The sequence below is a fragment of the Mesoplodon densirostris genome, chromosome 6, assembly GCF_025265405.1.
Source record: "Mesoplodon densirostris isolate mMesDen1 chromosome 6, mMesDen1 primary haplotype, whole genome shotgun sequence".
Classification (NCBI taxonomy): Eukaryota; Metazoa; Chordata; class Mammalia; order Artiodactyla; family Ziphiidae; genus Mesoplodon; species Mesoplodon densirostris.
The window spans coordinates 6,252,867-6,273,232 of NC_082666.1; the positions used below are offsets into that span (position 1 = coordinate 6,252,867).

At 47.1% G+C, this 20,366-nt stretch overlaps 1 protein-coding gene across 2 annotated transcripts in view; it reads right to left on the minus strand.

Moving 5' to 3' along the window:
• GPR107 (G protein-coupled receptor 107) overlaps positions 1–20,366 on the minus strand; it is a 70,890-nt gene that overhangs the window by 12,492 nt on the left and 38,032 nt on the right. The window contains exons 14-18 of one of the 2 annotated variants that reach the window (XM_060102491.1): positions 18,388–18,431; positions 15,619–15,675; positions 3,749–3,798; positions 2,428–2,511; positions 1,573–1,694 (exon numbers count right to left, since the gene is read on the minus strand). In XM_060102491.1, coding sequence (XP_059958474.1) covers positions 1,573–1,694; positions 2,428–2,511; positions 3,749–3,798; positions 15,619–15,675; positions 18,388–18,431 — 357 coding nt within the window. The remainder of the gene's footprint in view (positions 1–1,572; positions 1,695–2,427; positions 2,512–3,748; positions 3,799–15,618; positions 15,676–18,387; positions 18,432–20,366) is intronic. The other variant, XM_060102490.1, reaches the window with a different exon arrangement.

Consider the following 20,366-nt stretch of genomic DNA (forward strand, 5'->3'; position numbering starts at 1 on the left):
AAGAAACGTTTAACAACAACCTAGAAGAACGAAAGGCAAACAAACAATGATGAACAACACAATAAATGAAATTAAAAATTCTCTAGAAGGAATCAATAGCAGAATAACTGAGACAGACGGATAAGTGACCTGGAAGATAAAATAGTGGAAATAACTACTGCAGAGTAGAATAAAGAAAAAGGAATGAAGAGAATTGAGGACAGTCTCAGAGACCTCTGGGACAACACTAAACGCACCAACATTCAAATTACAGGGGTTGCAGAAGAGAAAAAAAAAAGGGACTGAGAAAATATTTGAAGAGATTATAGTTGAAAACTTCCCTAATATGGGAAAGGAAATAGTCAATCAAATCCAGGAAGCGCAGCGAGTCCCATACAGGATAAATCCAAGGAGAAACACGCCAAGACACATATTAATCAAACTATCAAAAATTAAATACAAAGAAAAAATATTAAAAGCAGCAAGGGAAAAACAACAAATAATATACAAGGGAATCCCCATAAGGTTAACAGCTGATCTTTCAGCAGAAACTCTGCAAACCAGAAGGGAGCGGCAGGACATATTTAAAGTGATGAAAGGGAAAAACCTACAACCAAGATTACTCTACCGAGCAAGGATCTCATTCAGATTCAATGGAGAAATTAAAACCTATACAGACAAGCAAAAGCTAAGAGAATTCAGCACTACCAAACCAGCTTTACAACAAATGCTAAAGGAACTTCTCTAGGCAGGAAACACAAGAGAAGGAAAAGACCTACAATAACAAACCCAAAACAATTAAGAAAATGGTAATAGGAACATACATATCGATAATTACCTTAAATGTAAATGGATTAAATGCTCCAACCAGAAGACAAAGACTGGCTGAATGGAGACAAAAACAAGACCCATATATGTGCTGTCTACAAGAGACCCACTTCAGACCTAGGGACACATACAGACTGAAAGTGAGGGGATGGAAAAAGATATTCCATGCAAATGGAAATCAAAAGAAAGCTGGAGTAGCAATACTCATATCAGACAAAATAGACTTTAAAATAAAGACTATGGGGCTTCCCTGATGGCGCAGTGGTTGAACGTCCGCCTGCCGATGCAGGGGGCAGGGGTTCGTGCCCCGGTCTGGGAAGATCCCACATGCCGCGGAGCGGCTGGGCCCGTGAGTCATGGCCGCTGAGCCTGCGCGTCCGGAGCCTGTGTTCCGCAACGGGAGAGGCCCCAACAGTGAGAGGCCCGCATACCGCAAAAAAAAAAAAAATAAATAAAATAAAGACTATGGGCTTTTCTGTGGCGCAGTGGTTGAGAGTCCACCTCCCGGTCCAGGAAGGTCCCACATGTCACAGAGCGGCTGGGCCCATGAGCCACGGCCGCTGAGCCTGCACGTCTGGAGCCTGTGCTTTGCAACGGGAGAGGCCACAACAGTGAGAGGCCCACGTACCACAGGAAAAAAAAAAAAAAAATAGAGGGACAACCTCTGGAGCAACAAACTGCGGAGAGCAGCTGCTCCAGTTCATACCACGCTGCTCTTAGTTACGTAAGGGGCGAGGGAGGGGAGGGAAGAAAGGAGATTCTTACACAGATTCCATTTCCAAGTCATCTTCTTCCTGAGAAAGTTGTAGGTAGGGGTTATCTGAAGCTGGACGGAACTTATACCCCGTTAGAACAAAGAACACCAGCGTGGCCATTTCATCCAGGAGCTGCAAATTTTAAAACCACCCCCAAATAAAGGGATTAGAATATTGTTCTTCAGAAAGCAGTGGAACTAAACAAACTGACCCCCTCCCCCCGACGACTCGCCGATCAGTCACTCAAATGCCAGAGCTGACCGCTGGGGAGCATTTTCCTTAGAGGATTTGCTGAAGCCTTAGCTAGAAGCATTCTGCCCAGAGATGACATTTGAGACTCCTTGCTTTACGTGTCTTCATTGGCATCTTTTAAGAGCTCATTACATACATACATTTTCCTACAGGGTCTAAAGCACCAAGTGAGAGTCTCCAGAAAAAAGTCTCGAAATCATATGGTGGCTACCCTAGTAGTTAAACTAGTTCTAGTATATTGCAAAGATACTTTATTATTGAAATAGTAAAAATGGGCAAGAAAAAGGGAGGTCTAGATTCCAAGTTATTCTAAGCCCAATATAACTGATTTCATCTAGATTTTAATTATACAGGGCAAGTCTTTCTCGGCCTGAGGCTTTTCTCTGCAAAAACTTTAAAAATTGAAAACTAAAATCAATAATGCAATTACTTCCAGATTTCTCATGTAATCCAGCAGCTTTCCTGGACAAACATATCGTCTTAATTGCAGACCGGAAGAGACAAAAGGTCTTAGTGGCCACTGCCAAATAAATTAGTAACAATCTTAAGTTACACCCTAAGACTTCATCCTCAGACACAAATTCTCTGGCACTGTCCCCTCTGAGCAGCATACCTGGTAGAGCCACTTCCACTGGAACGGAACAGCAAGTTTGAGGAGAAATGCAATAATCCTGGTGAAGTATATATAACATACGATCTATATGAGGGGCAAAGAAAACAAGAAATAAAATCAACATAGAAATTATGGCACCACTTTCTTCCAATGACCTGCTTTCACAAACTAACTACAAAAGAGAAAACAGAATTACCTGAAGATTATCTGACACTTATAGTGCTAATTAGTAAACATGGCAGAGACAGATGCTCTGCTAGTTACGCTAAAAAGGATTTCTTCTTTTTCTCTAGGTGACCAAGATATTGATTGATCACAGTCACACCCACTGGGAGGACACTTTGCTGTAGCTGCTCTTAATTCCTGAGTAACCCCTTCGTCGCCTAATTCTCATACATGACCCACTGATTTCAAGCCCCAAAGGGTAGTAGTTTTTTATTCCCAGGATTTGAGAAATATTTTCCAGCAGTAATAGCAAAATAAAGCCACACAGGGAAAATACTGATTTTTAGTCTCTTCAGCAGATGCTGTAAATGTTCAAGGTCCACGCTCAGAGGAAGTACCAATAATCCTAAGCATTCTAGTGAGAGAGGATGTGAAAAGGATTCAACACGCTGACCCCTCGAGAGTGGACGGCTCACTGTGACCGCACCCAGGGCAGACAGGCTTGCAGGGGACTGTGCAAAGTGACAGCCAATGCCCAAACCACAGATAAAGATGACTCAGAAGCTTTTGTTTAGGAGTACGGAAGCAAATTCCAGAAGAAATCTATACCTTATATAGTCCAGGAAATTATGACTCTAATAACTTATAGTAAGTCCTGCCTCTGGTGCTACGTTTACAGGGACTTTTCATGTTCATTCCAGTCCTGTTTGTAGCTATGATCCCATTTTTGTAAATGAATTTTTTAAAAAGCAAGTCAAAGGAACAGCTATGAGTGGCATATGCTTAGAAAAGAATCTAGAGAAATAACCACTGAACTGTTAACCATAATACCTGGGGTAGGAGGAAGAAAAGGGGAAGGGGTGTAGAAGGTCGGGGTCATAAAGGGCTTTTGCTGTGTTCCTATAATCCTGCATTTTAAAAATATCAAGCATGTATTACTTTTCTGAGTATTTAAAGCCAAATTTAAAACTAAAATTTAAAAAGAAGTAACTCAGATATTTAATTTCCCATGTCCACAGCCACCATTTGGTTTTGTAAAACGAACCCCACACAGCTCCAGGGAGCACACTTCCTGTGCTTTACCAATGCTTTGGAAGTTCATTAGCTCGACTTCATGAATTGACCTTATTTACAAATTCAGGAATTTTTTACTCACCAAGACGTAGTAATGTCTGAAAAGTTTCAGCTTTGCCAAGTTAATGGCAGCTGGGGAGAAGAAAAGAACAAAATGAGAGGCTACTTCTTTTCTCATTCTTAAAGCCCATCACATTCAGGTACCCTCTCAGTCAAGAGGCCAAGTCTAATGCACATGAGTACCGCCCAAGGGCGGGAGGGGGCACATCTGTATTTCTGGAAATGCAGTTCGGCAGGGTCTCCCCCAGTCACCAGGAAGGATTTGGGAGTTGTGGCGGCAACATGCTGGGACTCCCAGCTCCAGTAAACCAGTGCACCTCCCCGCTCCACGTTCAGAAGCTTTGAACAGCCATGCTGAGAATACAGTGACACCACAGAAATCGGCAGACACTACAAATCAGGACTCTTCCCCCCGCCTCGCCTCCCCCAGAGCCATCATTAAACATTTCAGCTCTGCCACTGTGACTACAGGGCTGCATCCCCCAACAGGACCAGTCCCAGGTGGGTCCCTAAGCCCCATCCAGGGGAGCTTCCAGCTAACTGAGGGTGTAAATTCAATTAACCCATGGGTGAGCCTTGCAAATTTCACTTAGGTTTGCACTAAGTGTCTTGTAACAGAGCCCTTTAAATACAACCTCCCCAGCTTTGCCCTACCTTCAAGATTGCTCAAGGTCAGGGAGCCAGGACAGCTAACTTCCTGCCACCGCCAACGGCCATGAAATATTGATGACCAGAGGATAGCCTGGCTCCCTCCCCGATCAGCAATCCTTTCATTCATCAGAAACCTCCGTGCAGGAGGCAAATTAATTTTGCTTAATAACATTTAATTACTGGTTCCCTTTAGGAATGGAACTGTGGGTGGTGAAGGAGCGATTTCCTTCCATCTCCCTCCTCTGACTCATGATTAGTCGGGGGGCACTCAAGCTTAGGATTCCTGGAATCCTGAATTAATCTTCAAGGTGATTATCAACTAACAGTATCTGCAAGAATACGCTGAGAAGCTGAGTGTGTCATTGAGAGACGGTTCAGAAAATCTGAGAAATTCCAACTCCCCAAATTGAGAGGCTATAATACCCACATACAGAGCTGTGATGGATTCATGCACTCAAGTAACACGTGAAGTAGGCAGATCAGCAAAAGCTTTCTTATCTAGCAACCCTTCTGGCGGTCTTGCTATTTTTTAAATTAAATCTCTCTGGTTCTCGGTCCTTCTTCATCTACTCTGACTCTGGGCCAGGCCCCGGGATGCAGCAGTGACCACGGCACCTGCCCCAGGGGTGGCTGCCATGCCTTAGGGAAGGAGAGGCACTGGATCACTGGCCATCCACTCACAATGCTAAGCGCACAGAGTACTGGGCGGTGCGGGTGTGGGGTCAGGGTCTCCTCCCCGCCTGGGGGACAAGAGAGGCTACGCTACACGAAGTCAAGATGTTAAAACTGAGAAGTGTCGGATAACTACATCACCAGATTTCAAACTCTGCACGTTTACATGAACCAGCGTTCCTTCTGTGTTCCTCTCTGCGTGCGAGTCTCTGCTCACACTGGCGGCAGTCAACGACTTGGCCAGCTGCTCCTGCACTCTGCCCCATAAAACCAGGTGGCCTACAAAAACTGGGCCCCTTCCGAATAAGCAAAATCGGTCTTGAATTTGTACGTTCAATCCTCTTCTTTGTGAATAACTGACAAAAAACAGCACCAACCATCAGCCCATTTAAACAATAAAAATGCTTTACAAGTCTCTTCTGAATTTTGCTTGCTGAAATAACTCCTGCCTTTGCTTCAACAAGGAACATCAGCCCAAGAGAGAGAAGCGGCATGTTTCTATTCCTGGATTTCAAGGTGCCGTGCTGGGATATGCATGGTTGCCATGGCCACGCCCAATGAAGGGCTCCCAACTCAGACTAAGGGGATAGGGAGGAAGGACAGTATTCCCAAAGGAGGTGGTGTCCAAGCAGAGGCCTGACAGGGGCTCAGGAGGGAGCGAGAGTGGAGAGGCCGAGCGGAGAGAATGTTTGGGAAGAGCAGATACCAAGGTTTGGAGATGCTGGTATCATGTCTCAGTGCAGAGAAAGCAGCTCAGCGCAGCTGGACCGCGGAGAGGCTAGGGACACGGCCGGGCTGAGGACAAAGCCCAAAACTCAGTCAGACGCAGACCATGAGCTGCACTCCTTGTTGGTGCCAAGGCCCCAGGGAGTCTCTGAGGCGTCTCAAGCAGGGCAAAACCTGAATCACATCTACATTTTGGAATAATCTCTCAGAGAAAAGATGAAGAGTCAAGAATAAGAGTCCAGGGACTTCCCTGGCGGTCCAGTGGTTAGGACTCGGCGCTTTCACTGCCGAGGGCCGGGGCTCAATCCCTGGTTGGGGAACTAAGATCCCACAAGCTGTACAGCATGGCCACAAAAAAAAAGAAGAAGAATGAGAGCCCCACCAAGGTCAAAAACCTTGAATTTGTAGAGGTTCCTCTAAGAAGTGGCGAGGGATTTGCCTGTCAGGGCAGAGCAGTGGCGGGCCAGGAACAAGGTGGATCCTGTCTTAACGGCTGGGGGAGGGGTGGGATGAAGTTGAGGGTACCAGAGAGAATTTTTCAGGTGAAGTCTGAGCCCCCCGCCATCACAGGAAAGCAAATCAGGGGCAGAGGGAGGGCTGACTGAGAGGAAGCAGAGGGGTCAGGTCACCGCAGGTCTCCATGGGATCAGAGCAAGGGGGGGAGGCGCTGCCTCTCCCATCCCCCTGCGATCTGCACCACCACGGCTGCCTGTCAGACACTCCGAGAAGTCAGGCAGGCCAGGAAGCACTCGGAAAATGAGCCTGTACACGCACGTCCAGGCAACACGAGGAAGCGTCAGCACGGGCACCGATGCTGTGCCATCCCAGGACACGTGCTAGGACGGATAAACGGACCTTGGGAACAGCCGGTGTTGACTCTTGAGAAATGCGGCCACAATACGCAGAGCTCAGGGTTGATCCCGAAACCCACCAGTCACGACAGACATCATTTCCGGTCACAAGAAAGACATCTGTTTGCAAGTCTGCTGCTCGTGGGATCAGGCTCCCGGGTCCCACACGGGTGTTCTAGTCACAGCCAAGGCTGGGAAGGCAGGAAGCAAGCTCACTTACTGTCGTGAGTAACAGCGTAGGCCCTGCACATTTGAACATCTTGGGTTCTAGTTCCAACTGTGTTGCTTACTAGCTGTGTGACCTCAGATAATTCACCTAACTTCTCTGAGCCTCAATTCCTTCATCTGTAAAACAAGAATAACACCACCTACCGCTAGGGTTGGTTGGAGGGACTGATTGACACCGTACATGGAAGACAAACAGCACACAGTAAGCACTGGATGAACGTCCGATGTTACAGCATTAGGACTGTATTAGGATCACAGCTGATCCTTGAACAACACGGATTTGAACTGCTCAGGTCCACTCTTACGTGGATTTTTTTCCCTAACGGTAAATACTACAGTCCTAGGGGACCCGTGGTTTGTGGAACGCAGATATGGAAGAACAGCGGTGACTGTAAGTTATATTCATCGATTTTCGACTGCACAGAGGGTTCGACTGCCCCAAGCCCTGTGTTGTTCAAGGGTCAACTGTTTAGTTTTCCAATACCAAGTGCGTTGTGGTGGCTGCCACATCTGGCAGGAGTCCAGGCTCTAGTAAGTGAAACGGGAACAAGTGGTGGCCCTGGGCTCTCCCGGAAGCAGGGCTGCCACGTGCACGTGCTGAGTCAGCAGGCTGAGCAGAGGAGGACCGGCTCCGAGGTGCAACCTCACCCGTGTGCTGCAATGGGCAGGGATGCGGCACGTCGCAGCCTGGAATCCCAAGCCTCCCCTTGCTTTTCTTCCAAAAAAGCTTTGCCTGCACTTAAGAATGCTGACAGCCTGCAGCTCACTGGACCACGGCCGGGCTGGTCTCCCACGGGAGTGAAGGCTCACCAAGTCTGGGCTATTTCTGACTCCACCACGAGGAACAGCAAATATGGTAAAAGAATGAGCAAGACGAGAGGAAAAATACCTCGGAAGGAGCCAGGAGACCTGAATTCTGGTCGCTGCACCATCGTAACTCAGTGTGCCCTAGCCTGGCCTGCCACTTCCTTCTCTGGGCATCAGTCTCCTTTAGAGGAGAATGTCTTTATGGTGGGCTAGAATTTCTTTATGGCAATGGCTCTTAACCGGGTGAGCACCAGAATCACCTGGAGAGCTTTATTTAAGGATAGAGGCCCAGGTTGCCCCTGATTCTTCTGCAACTGGGCCTGGCTATAAGGATTTTGAAAAGCCTCCCAGGGAATGGGGAAGGGCAGGGATTGGGGGCAGGGAGGGAGCAGGTCCACCTGCTTCAGGAGCTCCTACAAGGCTGGCCTCTTGTGCATTCCTCTTCCTCCCACTCACTCTCAGGAAAACAGCCATGACCCTGGATTTTGGCAAGTGCTTTTTACTGATGAGAACAGAACAAGTGGCCAATGAGAACAGAACAAGTGCTTGCGAGGCAGGAAGAACCCAGGTTCTCATATACTTAGCAAGTCAGTTCTCTGACACAGCAGCAAAAGAGCAAACACACCCGATCTACAGGAAACACACCTTCCCTAGACTTTCACCTTTCCTCTTTACACCAATGGGCAACTAAACAGGCTGGCAAGAAGGCAGGTCGTCCCCTTCCTCCCCAGTGGTCTTCCCTGGGTGGTCTCGGAACTGTGACAATGAAAAGAACAATAGTGCAGGTGGTCACAACTACTGAGTGGTAACCATGCACCAGGCACCGGCCTGGGCACCCCTCATGCTTCACCTCATGTAAAATCCCCACAACATCCTCCACGAGGGAAGAGGCACTGTTACCGCTGCCTCGCAGATGAAGGACTCAGGACTGAAGAAGTTTAGTCAATTACCAAGGTCACAGAGCTTGTAAGTGGGGAGGCCAGTGCTCAAACCCAGGTCCCTCCCTCCAAGGACCAAGCTTTTAACACCTACACTTTGTGCTAAGAGAAAGGCAATTCATAGCTTTGTAATCCACTGGCAGCTCAGGGATGTGATGGTGGCTCAGAGTGTGGGCAATGCCCAGGAGCTGCCAGCAATCCAGTATAGAGGAGTCAATACTGGATGGTCCATGGGACACACAGAGGCAAAGGCCCACGACAGCCACTTAAAGGGTGAAAAATCTCCAAAACAATCCTTCTCCGGGAGCAAGGAAAGCCTCGGGGCTTAAAAACATCCTCACCTACCCATCACCTTTTTCTCCTGCTTCCTCCCTGCCACGCTTCAGAGGGGATTGTGAGTCAAGCACAAAAATGAAAGAAAGGAGTGTGATGGCAAAGCCTGGACAGCAGGAGACTCACTCTGACTCACTCTCAGCAGTACCATTTCCACAACCTGCTTCAGCCTCGGGCTCAGGCCCACTCTGTACGGGGGACAGGGCTGCTTCCCCTGTTCATGGTCAAGCACAGACCTGAAAGCCAGGCCGCACACTGACCTAGGACCCCACTGTTCTGAAAGGGTCCTTTCTGGGGAGTGATCAGCTCATGGGGTGCCCTCTGGCCTCCATCAAGAAGAGATTCCACTAACGCATCTCGCAGAGAAGGTATCAGGAGCAAGTACGGGGAAGGGTGCGCTAATACAAGAAGAACTACTTAGAGAATGAAATTCTTTGACCTTCAAACTGTTGAGGGTTGTGTGAAAAGTGGTTCAAAATACATTTCCAATATATACTTAAATCAATGACCCAGGAGTGGTCAAAAGTCACTGAACTGAACAGTTAATGACTGTGCATCTTACTGTAAGCAAAATTTTATCTTAAATGACTAATAAAAAGAAAGAAACAAGAATGGCCCAAGAGAGCAGCTGATGGCCATCCCACATGAGGAAAGTAATTCTATGAAGACTTTCACTGTCAAGTCAAGCAAGTTTCTGCCTTTCGCTTCCCTTATACTCTATAACCACACCAAAGGCCCCGCTAGATGGGGGGTCCTCAGGGTCAAGCTGATCTCAGACTTGGCTCCTATCAGCCCCTCCCATCACTTCCCGTCTCTGGAAGCCCGCAATGAGCTGAGCTGAGTAGAATGACTGGGACTCCCCCCAGCCCCAGGGCCACCCACTGCACAGATTCAGTCCGTGGCGGAAGTCAGACATCCCACTGCTTGAAGACACAGCTGGTTAACAGCGGACAGCACCTTCTCAATAAGAGAACCGGACCTCCCTGAGTACTGCAGTGATGAAGAATAGCTGGTTTCAACTGTGTCTGTCTCGAGACTCTCAGAGTCAAATGCGTGCTGACACCCCTAGACAGAGAACCACGCCCGGAGCCAAGGTGGGCCGCCAAGCCAGATTACTGACCAGGCCCGCTGGGTGGCCGAGGGAGGGACCCCTCAGGCAGTTAGGTTCCCAATGTTTTAAAGGCCTAAAAAAAAACTGGTAATGTGACCATGATGAGGCTGGTTCTCAGCCTGAGGACATGAGAGGCCCCTTTGCTTCTGGTTGTAGATTATACGAACTCAGGGCGGTATCACTGGCTAAATGATTATTTCAAAATGTTGATCAGAAGCTGTGATTAGGTTCACGACATTGAAGGAATTTTGTGTGATCTGAGGAGGAAAAGTAATGAGAAGAGGGGTTTTGGTGTTTAAAGAAATTAAAAATCACTGGGCTTCCCTGGTGGCGCAGTGCTTAAGAATCCGCCTGCCAATGCAGGGGACATGGGCTCGAGCCCTGGTCCAGGAAGATCCCACATGCCGCAGAGCAACTAAGCCCGTGCGCCGCAACTACTAAGCCTGCGCTCTGGAGCCCGTGAGCCACAAGTACTGAGCCCACGTGCCACAACTACCGAAGCCCACGCGCCAAGAGCCCGTGCTCCTCAAGAGAAGACACTGCAGTGAGAAGCCTGTGCACCACAACAAAGAGTAGCCCCCGCTCGCTGCAACTAGAGAAAGCCCGCGTGCAATGAAGACCCAACACAGCCAAAAATAAATAAATAAATAAATAATTTTTAAAAATTAAAAATCACTGTATTAAGCCACTCTCATAAAATACAATTTTTTCTCTCATTCTCTCTTCATGACAGTCTACTTAGCTATGGTTTTCACCCTTCCTAGGGTCACAGACTTGTTTGAAAATTTGCTGAAGGCCATGCACCCCCTACCCGCGCCTGAAGTGCCTGGTGGCACACGTCAGGGTAAGGTACTCACGGATGCCATGGGAAGAACATCAGAGTCACAGGGTCGCCACACACTTCAGTGAAGTGGCCCTGAGCACAGGACAGAATCCTTTTGAGAGCTCGACATATGCCCGCTCACCTCATGCCTTAAGAGAGGCAGGAGTTTTATGAGTACTTGTATCACACTGCCGGAGAGAAAGCGTTCTGCCTGCTGACACTCCACCCTTCTGGAGCCGAGAACTGTTACAGGGCTCCCGTGGTATGCATCAGACTGCTGGCACAGAGGTGGGTTTGCAAGTACGTGCTCTGGCTACATACGGACAAAAGCATGAACATCTTCTGAAGGACCAGCTAAAGGGAATCTCATTTCTCTGCCTCTTCTCTCCTATCATCAGGAAACAGCACTCCAGAGCCAGGAGCCCAACAGACTACCCTCCACAGCGGGGCAGACACTAGCAGACGGCAGTTCTGGAGGAAATCAGCCTTGCCCAGGCCGCACCCCGTCCTAGAGCACCACCCTCAACCCTCACCTCCGGCCCCAGCCCCATGCCGAGGAGGTGGAATCACGCCAGATGTGCAGCCAGGAGGCTCCCCCTTCTCCTGCCCTCCTTCTCCCCCTCCAGGCTTCTGACCCAGAGTCTCCAAGTTTAACCTAATCACAGTCCTCAGTGCCTAGAGCATCAGTACATCTGGGGCTACCTTAGTTTCCACTTGGAAAGTGAAAAAAAAGTTTGGACAAACCTGGAATTATAACCAGGAACTGAGGAAGAGGTGCTTATTCACATGGGCCAGGTGGAAGGGTACAACCCAAAGCCCTGCTGGTAAACAGAGGAGATCCATGCGAAAAGCCATCTTGCTAGTTAAAGGAAAGTACCAATTCCCATTAGAGTAACAGGTCAGGTAAAACATCAGAGCAGATGAAGATGCAAAAGCTATTGTTCCAATCAAACAACAAAGAACACAGTTCTGGATACAAAAGTTGGAGTTCGGCAAATGCTTAAAAGGAGTGATTTCTTACATCTATGTGAGCTTAAGAGTTTTCAAAGTGCTCAGTATAGAATAAAGTCAGTCAATAGCACCATATTGTAGGTACGGTTTTTAAAATGGTATCTCTTCAATGTCTACAACAGCCAGGAGCCGGCAAACTGTTTCTATACAGGCCTGGAGAGCAGGCGTCTAGGCCTTGTGGGCCAGGCATCTCTGCCACCTCAGTGCAAAAGCAGCCACAAACCACAGGCATACACACTGCACAGCTGTGTTCCAGTAAGACTTTATCTATAAAAACAGACAGAGGATATTTCTCTTCCTTTCTCATCAGTGGGTATTTCATTAGGCCTGTTTATATGAATACATCCAAATAAAACATTTTTTCCCCCCGTGAGTTGCCCAGAATGAACAGACATCTTATTAAATAGTCATAGAATATGGCCAAGTAAGTCTGAAACGGGCTCAGGAGGCACAGGAGAAGAGAACCAGGCAGGCTTTCACTCCCCTTCACGGTCATCGTGACCACCAGACTCAGGAAGCCTTGTCCCTAACACACGTTTCTCAAACTTTCAGTCTCAGGACCCCTTCACACTTTTAAAAAATTACTGAGGACCACAAGGAGCTTTTGTTAATATGAGTAGAGTCTACCAATACTTACCATATTAGAAACTGAAACAAAAACATTTAATAATTCATTTAAAAGTAACAAAAATAAATAATCCATTACATGTTAATATAAACAATGTTTTCCTTATTAAAAAATAACTTTCAAAAAAAATTTCATGAAAAGAGTAAAACTGTTTTCCATTTGTGTAAATTCCTGTAACGTCTGGCTTAATAGAACACAACTGGATTCTTGTATCTGCTTCTGCCTTCAAATCTGGAGTGAGGGAATGTTTTGGTTAAAGTCTATAAAGAAAATAGGGCCTAATCAGATGTCGGCCTTCTCAGAGAACTGTGAACAGTCGTCTTTGATTCTGCATTAAAGCTTGACAGATGGCAGCTTCTTAAAGATAGGTGAGGTAGGGAATCTGAAACTGTAGCAATGAACTTTTTCTTTTTTAGATTATTGGGTTTTTTTAATTAAAAAAATTTTTTTTTTTTTTAATTTTTGGCTGCGTTGGGTCTTCATTGCTGCACACGGGCTTTCTCTAGCTGTGGTGAGCGGGGTCGCGGGCTTCTCACTGTGGTGGCCTCTCTTGCTGTGGAGCATGGGCTCTAGGTGCACAGGCTTCAGCAGCTGCAGCACACGGGCTCAGTAGTTGCGGCACATGGGCTCAGTAGTTGTGGCCCACGGGCTTAGTTGCTCCGCGGCACGTGGGATCTTCGTGGACCAGGGATAGGACCCATGTCCCCTGCATTGGCAGGCGGATTCTTAACCACTCCGCCACCAGGGAAGTCCCGGTAGCAATGAACTCTCGCACTCTGTCACAGTAAAATCCACTGGTCCATCTTAGACTCTGAATGGATCTTTTATTCATGCATGACTGTGTAACATGCACTGATCAGGTAGAAAATATTGTTTCACTGAGTTAAGCAGATCTCTGAAATACTGAAACTTTTATCATAAAATATTTTTAAAGTCACATTTGTTGAATATCACCCCTGCTCACACCAGATGTCTGTTAAGAACTGGGAAGCCGTCAAGCTTACAGTGGTAGATTATAAGTTTTCCTAAATTAAAATCTGTGCTTTCAAGTGAAAATTAGATCACTGACAACAAATATTTTTAATTGTTTTCCTGAAGTGACACATTCACTTCGTTCATTTTCAGGAAAATGTTTGTCAAAAGCCCAGGTCTGAGTAAACATAGTTCGACTGTCATCATTCTTTCAAATAAAAACAGTGTCCCGAGAGAAAGCAGCTAGTCGGGCTCACAACTCAAACAACTGCACACATGCTTTTTCTCAAGATGACCACCACACCCCGGTACGATGCACAAGTGCTTCCTGGGTACTTCCCATTCCACACAGAATGGTAAAAGACATATATTCAAGGGTTGAGACTTAATAACATTAGTACTTTCTCCTAATTCATCAAGGTCATTCTTTTTCACCCCCAGGAAGTAGATGGTAATGAAGAATGCAGTGGCCACTAACAGTTTGGTGCCACCGTGCTGAATCATGCTAAGGCGCTAGCTGTCTTACCCACCTCTGCTTTTGCACCATCAGTGCAAACATCAACAGCAAAGAAGGCTGATAAAGTCTTGTTATGAAAAAAGTTCTGATCCTGAGGACCCTCTTGAGAACGGCTGCCCTCTCAAGGCCACAGCTACTTTCAGAACATAGTGGCAGCTGGGGATGAAGCCTTTCCTCCATAACCTCTTCAACCAGCCAATCACCATTTGTTTAAGTGCTTTTGAAGCTCACGTGAAAGCTAAGATTCCGAAGAAGGCTTCCGTTGAAATTTCCTCAGAAACAAAAGGGGAAAAAAGAAGATGCTCAGAAGCAGAGATTGTTAATCAGATGTATGGTGTGTCTCCCCAGTCCAGTCCTCTGAGGTAAAGACACTGGAGTAACAGAAGGGAACAAGGGTGCAGGCTCAAAGGCAGAAACAGCCAGTGACTCCTGGAAGGCAAAACACAGCGCAGCAGAGCTGGGCGTGCCTGTGAAGACTCAACGAAGCCTCCTCTCAGAGGATGTGGCCCGGCAGTGACATTAAATGACAGAGCACCTGAGAGAAGCCACCACGTGTGACAGAAGAGACAAAGACACGACTTAAGGACAGTGGGCAGCTTTGCCCTTAATGTTTTCCTTTATACTTTCTCAGCTTCTGTCAAAAGGAATCTAGACACAAAGAAGTAAACAAATCCAAACCCACATTCTTTGAAAGCAACATGCCCCCAAATAGCTGGAACACCCTCCCCCTACTCATTACCTATGCAATTACCTGCTTCTATAAAAACTGACAACCCTGTACCCTGGTGCCGCTCTCGCCTTCTGAGATGGCCCCCACTCTGTGGAGTGTGTTTCCCTCTAAATATATCTACTTCTTACCTATCAAAAAAGAAAAAAGAAAAAAAGAAAAGAAAGCAATATGAATCCCAAGTGCGGGGAGAACAACTACAGCCTTTCCCCCACTTGCAATCAGTCAGCCTAGACCGCACGTAAACTGACATCCTTAAGCCCAAGTCGCGGTCAAGGTCATGTAATGAGTCAGTGGAATAATGAGACTAAGAATAAGAACCAAAGTGTCAGGCTCCATCCAGCCCAAAGCTTCCAAATCCCGCAGGAGACTTTATTGCCCACGGCCTTTGCTCTGTCAGCTGCCTCCAGGATGGGCTAGACCTCAGGCCGCGCGAACTGAGGAGCAGAGAGGGTCGACCGCAACACTCCAGGACCAGCAGGCGGTGGGCCGTGCGCTCACTCAAGCTCTCCCGTGCTGCCTCACCTCTGCCCTGGGGAGGCCGAGCAGGGCACGGCCGCTCAGCAGCCATGCCCGAGGATGGTGTGCCAGCGCAGCGTGCTGTCCCTGAGTTCTCTGCAGGGGAGACTTCAACCGTGGGGACATGGCTGCCCTGTTTCTGGAAGGGTCACAAGCATAACCATTCTTCAAAGTTCAGAGTGAAACATGCATTTGTGGATTAGCTCCAAAGCACCCCACAGCCTACATCAGTTCAGTGAAAGAAGACGAATCAAGAAGACACCCCTATTCTAATCAACTCTGTCCCTCTTTCAAAGGGCTTGTGATATCTGCTGACGAGGAATGGGTGCTTTCTTAATGGTATGTCCCGAGAATGGTGGAACAAAAGCCCTGGTGTGCCTGCATGACTTCCGGTTTTCATATTCGCTCTCTGCTGAAGAGGTCCCATGCTGTCACCTGGTGGAAAAAACAAGAAACTGCCTTGTATGCCCCAGGGGTTGACAAAAGCGTTCCTGTTCCATAAAGCTTCTCTTTACTACAGATGCTGGGGGACAACTGCGACGCCCCCATCTTGGGCTTCACTTGCTGTGTTGTCCACCGCAGGCAGGACACTTTACTAAGATCCTCAGCCAACAATTAATGTCTCATGGAATAAATGGTCACAGAGACAGTTAATTACCACAGTCACCTCCAAGCCCTCTAAAAGCAACGTGGAGAAGGCAGAGAGGTGTCAAAGGATCAGAACAATGGAGAAGGGGAGAAGGGAGTGGTGAGGAAGGAATAGAGGAATTCACAAAGGGGTAAGGATGAAGCCAAGATGAAAAGTACAGATAGGACTTCTCTGGTGGTCCAGTGGTTAAGAATCCACCTTCCAATGCAGGGTACACGGGTTCCATCCCTGGTCGAGGAACTAAGATCTCATATGCCACAGGGCAACTAAGCCCGCACACCGCAACTACTGAGCCTGCATGCCACAACTAGAGAGCCCATGTGCCACAACTACCGTGGGACAACTAAGCCTGCACGCCGCAAACACTGACCCTGCGTGCTCTGGAGCCCACGCACCACAGCTAGAGAGAAACCCACGCGCTACAACAAAGACCTGATGCAGCCAAATAAATTAATTAATAAAAAAAAAGAAAAGTACAGATAAAACTTATCAACTGGAAAACATTACCCTTGGGATTTTTGGACATTTTCAGTCAAACAGTCAGTAAAATGAACCCAGAACTACTGAAGTGTAAAAAGATGAAAAAGTTAACATGTCTCATTTCAATATATTAAAATAAGAGAAAGACCTATTCATTAAGTTACAGAAATAATAAAACCAACTTTTTATATAACATGCATAGAAGGAAAAAAAAAAAAAAAAGGCAAGAATATGCCCAAACAATAAGTTCCCAGAAGGTGGGTTTTTACTTTCTGTTTGTGGCAACGTACTTTATCAAGATTCTAATTCATGGTTTATTTTTTGCTGCTTTCCTTTACCCCACTCCAAGAAGGCAGAACGGCTCTCTGAGATCCGTGGCTCAGAAGGCCAGGCTAAAAGCAAAAGATTTCTGCAGACCACGTTCCAGCTTAAACTCACTGAAAAGAATCTATCCCAGGAGTTTCTTGGTGGCACAGTGGTTAAGAATCCTCCTGCCAGTGCAGGGGACATGGGTTCGAGCCCTGGTCCAGGAAGATCCCACATGCCGTGGAGCAACTAAGCTCGTGCGCCACAACTACTAAGGCTGTGCTCTAGGGCCCATGAGCCACGACTACTGAAGCCGCAGTGCCTAGAGCCCGTGCTCCGCAGTAAGAGAAGCCACAGCAATGAGGAGCCCACACACCGCAACGAAGAGTAGCCCCCGCTCGCCGCAACTAGAGAAAACCTGCGTGCGGCAATGAAGACCCAACACAGACAAAAATAAATAATAAATAAATTTAAAAAAAAATAAAAAAGAATCTATCCCAGAGAGCATTCCAGAGGGAGAAGGGAATCCAGGGCCTTTGAAGGAAGAGAGAGAGAGAAAAAAAAAGCTATTTCCTGGGACTAGAAAGAGAGCTGGTACATTCTGCAAGTGGCGCCTTACGGCCACCTGGGAAGCTGGGGGCACCTTGGGAGCCTGGAATCTGAGGACCGGGGCTCCCAGCCTGGCATGACCGTCACGCACCAGGCTTCTCACAGCAAGAGCGCTTCACGGACCCAGACAGCAGGAATCCCGACAGGAACTACCGTGGACTCCAAACTGGAGACGCCCCAGCGAGTGCTGTGCTCTCAGTAAGAACGCCGGGATCGTGCCTGACACTGGTATGAAGCCTTGAAGTCAGGTTAATTCAATTCAAGGAAAATCATGTGATATTAACTGTATAGCAAGTGTGAAGGAAGATGTGTACCTACTAGCTATTTTCCAAAATTTCCAAAATGAATCTACATTACTTTTACAATCAGAAAACAGGTCAGCAACAAAATTTTATTTAACAAGAACAAATGAATAATCTGCCTTAAAGAACATTACTACCAGCACTGGGTGTGGGATTTCATGGATCCAGAGGCAGAGGGGACCATAGAGAGAGCATGCCTCCTCAACCAGCTGTGGCCTGAAATCCCCGCATGGCCCACGGCAGCCTGTAGTCATGGACATTATTCAAGTTAGCCCAGAAACGCAAAACATTTTCTCTGTGGTTTCTTTTCAGACTTAGGAGGCATGGTTCGAAAATCAAGAAGATGCAAAAGGGTCATAATGGCACAACCATTTAAAAATCAGAGTTTCAGAGGTTCTTTCTGGCATGAGTCTCTTTTTAAATTAATACTGACACAACTATTTTGAAAGCGTGTTAAATCAGCAGGAAGGGATGCTTTACACGTAGCCATTCCCAATCCGTAATACCTCCTGTTCTCACAGTGAAGTGTTATCTGGTCCTTCCAAGACAACATTTTCTCCTCCTGACTCAGTTCTGAGAAGGTGAAGCTCACACTCACGAGTGGAGATAAGCAGCCACCTCCAGGCCTTACACAACCTCTCGGTAATGCTCCCCACCTGCCTCCCCACCAAACAACCCGGGGCTGCTCTTACGAAGAAGCCCCTAGGGCTCTCCCTTGGGCACCGGCCTTCCTGCTCCACCCTCAGCAGTGCCCAGGCATGCTGCTTCAGGGAACGCTGTCCGGCCCTGAAAGGAACTTGCCTTTTCCATCTGTTGCTGATGCTTCTTGTAAATGTCTGATTGACCTAAAAATAAACATTTGGAGAACAAAAAGGTTAGCTAACAAATTTGCATTCCTCTCTATTTTCAGCACTAGTAACTTGAGGCCTTGGATTTCTCGATTATAAACTTAAAAGGCTGGACTAGATGATTTTAGAGCACTCTCCCTAGACAACATGATTGTTGATAATCAACCCTTCAGCATGTATGGTGCCCAAGCCTGAGGGTTAAAGATGCCCTCTGCTGGCTCAAAAAAGCCTGGCAGAGACCTGGGTGTGAGGGGAAAGATCAAAACACAGCAACACTCCTCATCTTTTTCTACCTAATCTCTCAGTCCCACAGCTACGCCCCCGCCGCAACACAGCTAGGACAATGGAGCCTCAGCGAGTTCACCTGCTACCTGGAGAGAATGGACCCTATAAGAAGGTCACAGGCCGACTTCTGAAGTCTAGGTCTAGGAGCTGCGAGCACAAGGCTTCATGCAAACTCGATACTTCATCGACCTGAGATTTCTAACTTTGCTGAAAAAATGCCAACCTCCAGGGAATCTTTTCTGGCTGTGAGGTGCTGGTAACTAATTACCATTCAGACAGGGGAACGTGAACGTTCTTAAAGAAGCTGTAGACCAGCGTCCTAGGCAGAGTTCACAGGGACCGAGGGAAGGACTGTGTGGGAGGAAGGGCACAGCACAAGCGGACATGGCACAGGGGGAGAAGGGCTGGGGTCACACAGACCCAGCCTGCAGTCCTGGCACAGCTGCCCACTCTCTACTCAACTGTAAGTAAGTCATTTCTCCTAAAACCTCCGCAGTTTGCCCACCTGTGAGAACTGAATGGTGCAACATGTGAAATTAAGTGGCACAAAGCTGACACTGGACCAAAGCTGGCCGAATCTGAATGTTTAAAAACTTTTTGATACTGTTTCTTAAACCACCTCTCTAGTACTTGAGTTTCTTCATTTTACAGCAATTTTCAGAGCGTTTACCTTGAAGAATCCTGCCATCTGGCACCTGCTCCTTAGTGCTGTAATTAACAAACGGCAGGAACCTGCCCCTTGTAGGTCTGGAGCGTATGGGGCTTCCCCGTCCCCCAGGGCCTTCCTATGTCATGCGCACATGTGGCAGTGGGGGCGGAGGCTCTGTTCCCTGATGATAAGATGCTCCTTCTACCTGAAGACAACGCTGGCCATCCTGTCACAGAAGCCTGGGCAGGGTACGGGGAGGTTGTGGAGATTAACGAGACTCACACACGCTCTCTCTCCTGTGCTGGCAGCTGTCTGCTCAATCTACTGAACTGATGCATGTACACATGTGAAGTATGACAAAGTTAGGGTTAAGAGTGAATCTAAATAACTGGCCAGAATGAGCATTACACTCCACTGGCACCATGTTCTAAATAATCAGAATAACTGAATGACCTGATCGACCCCAGGAGTCTAAAAATATTAATTCACTGCATGGGGCACTGCAGAGTGGAACACCTCACTTCTAATAAAAGGTAGGTAAATCTGTGTTTTTAAACTTTATTCTAAAAGAACTGATTGCTTTCAAGTAGCCACGGAACTAGATCATCATGAAGGCGAGTGTCTGATTTTTGTTAGCCCTTCTTCCTCTAATTGCTTCCTATTGAAGCAAGAATTTCCTTCACTTTGATGAGATCTCAGGATATTCTTTCTCATCAACCACTGACTTGGCACTAACGTGTCTTTACACACAAAGCACAATACATGCATCTAAAGTCCGCCACTTCCATGAATGAAGCAAACCATTCTGAAGATATCTGCAATGTTTATGAGCTGAGAACTATCACTAGTTTTATGTTAATAAACTTCCTCAGTTTCTACCTAATTTGGCAAGATGAGGCTGTTTATGGGCTTTCTTCAACTCCCTTCCCTTTAAATTCATTCTGCTATTTTATGTTGCTACTAAGTTCTCATCTCAAGAATCTGCTCTAGTGTCTGAA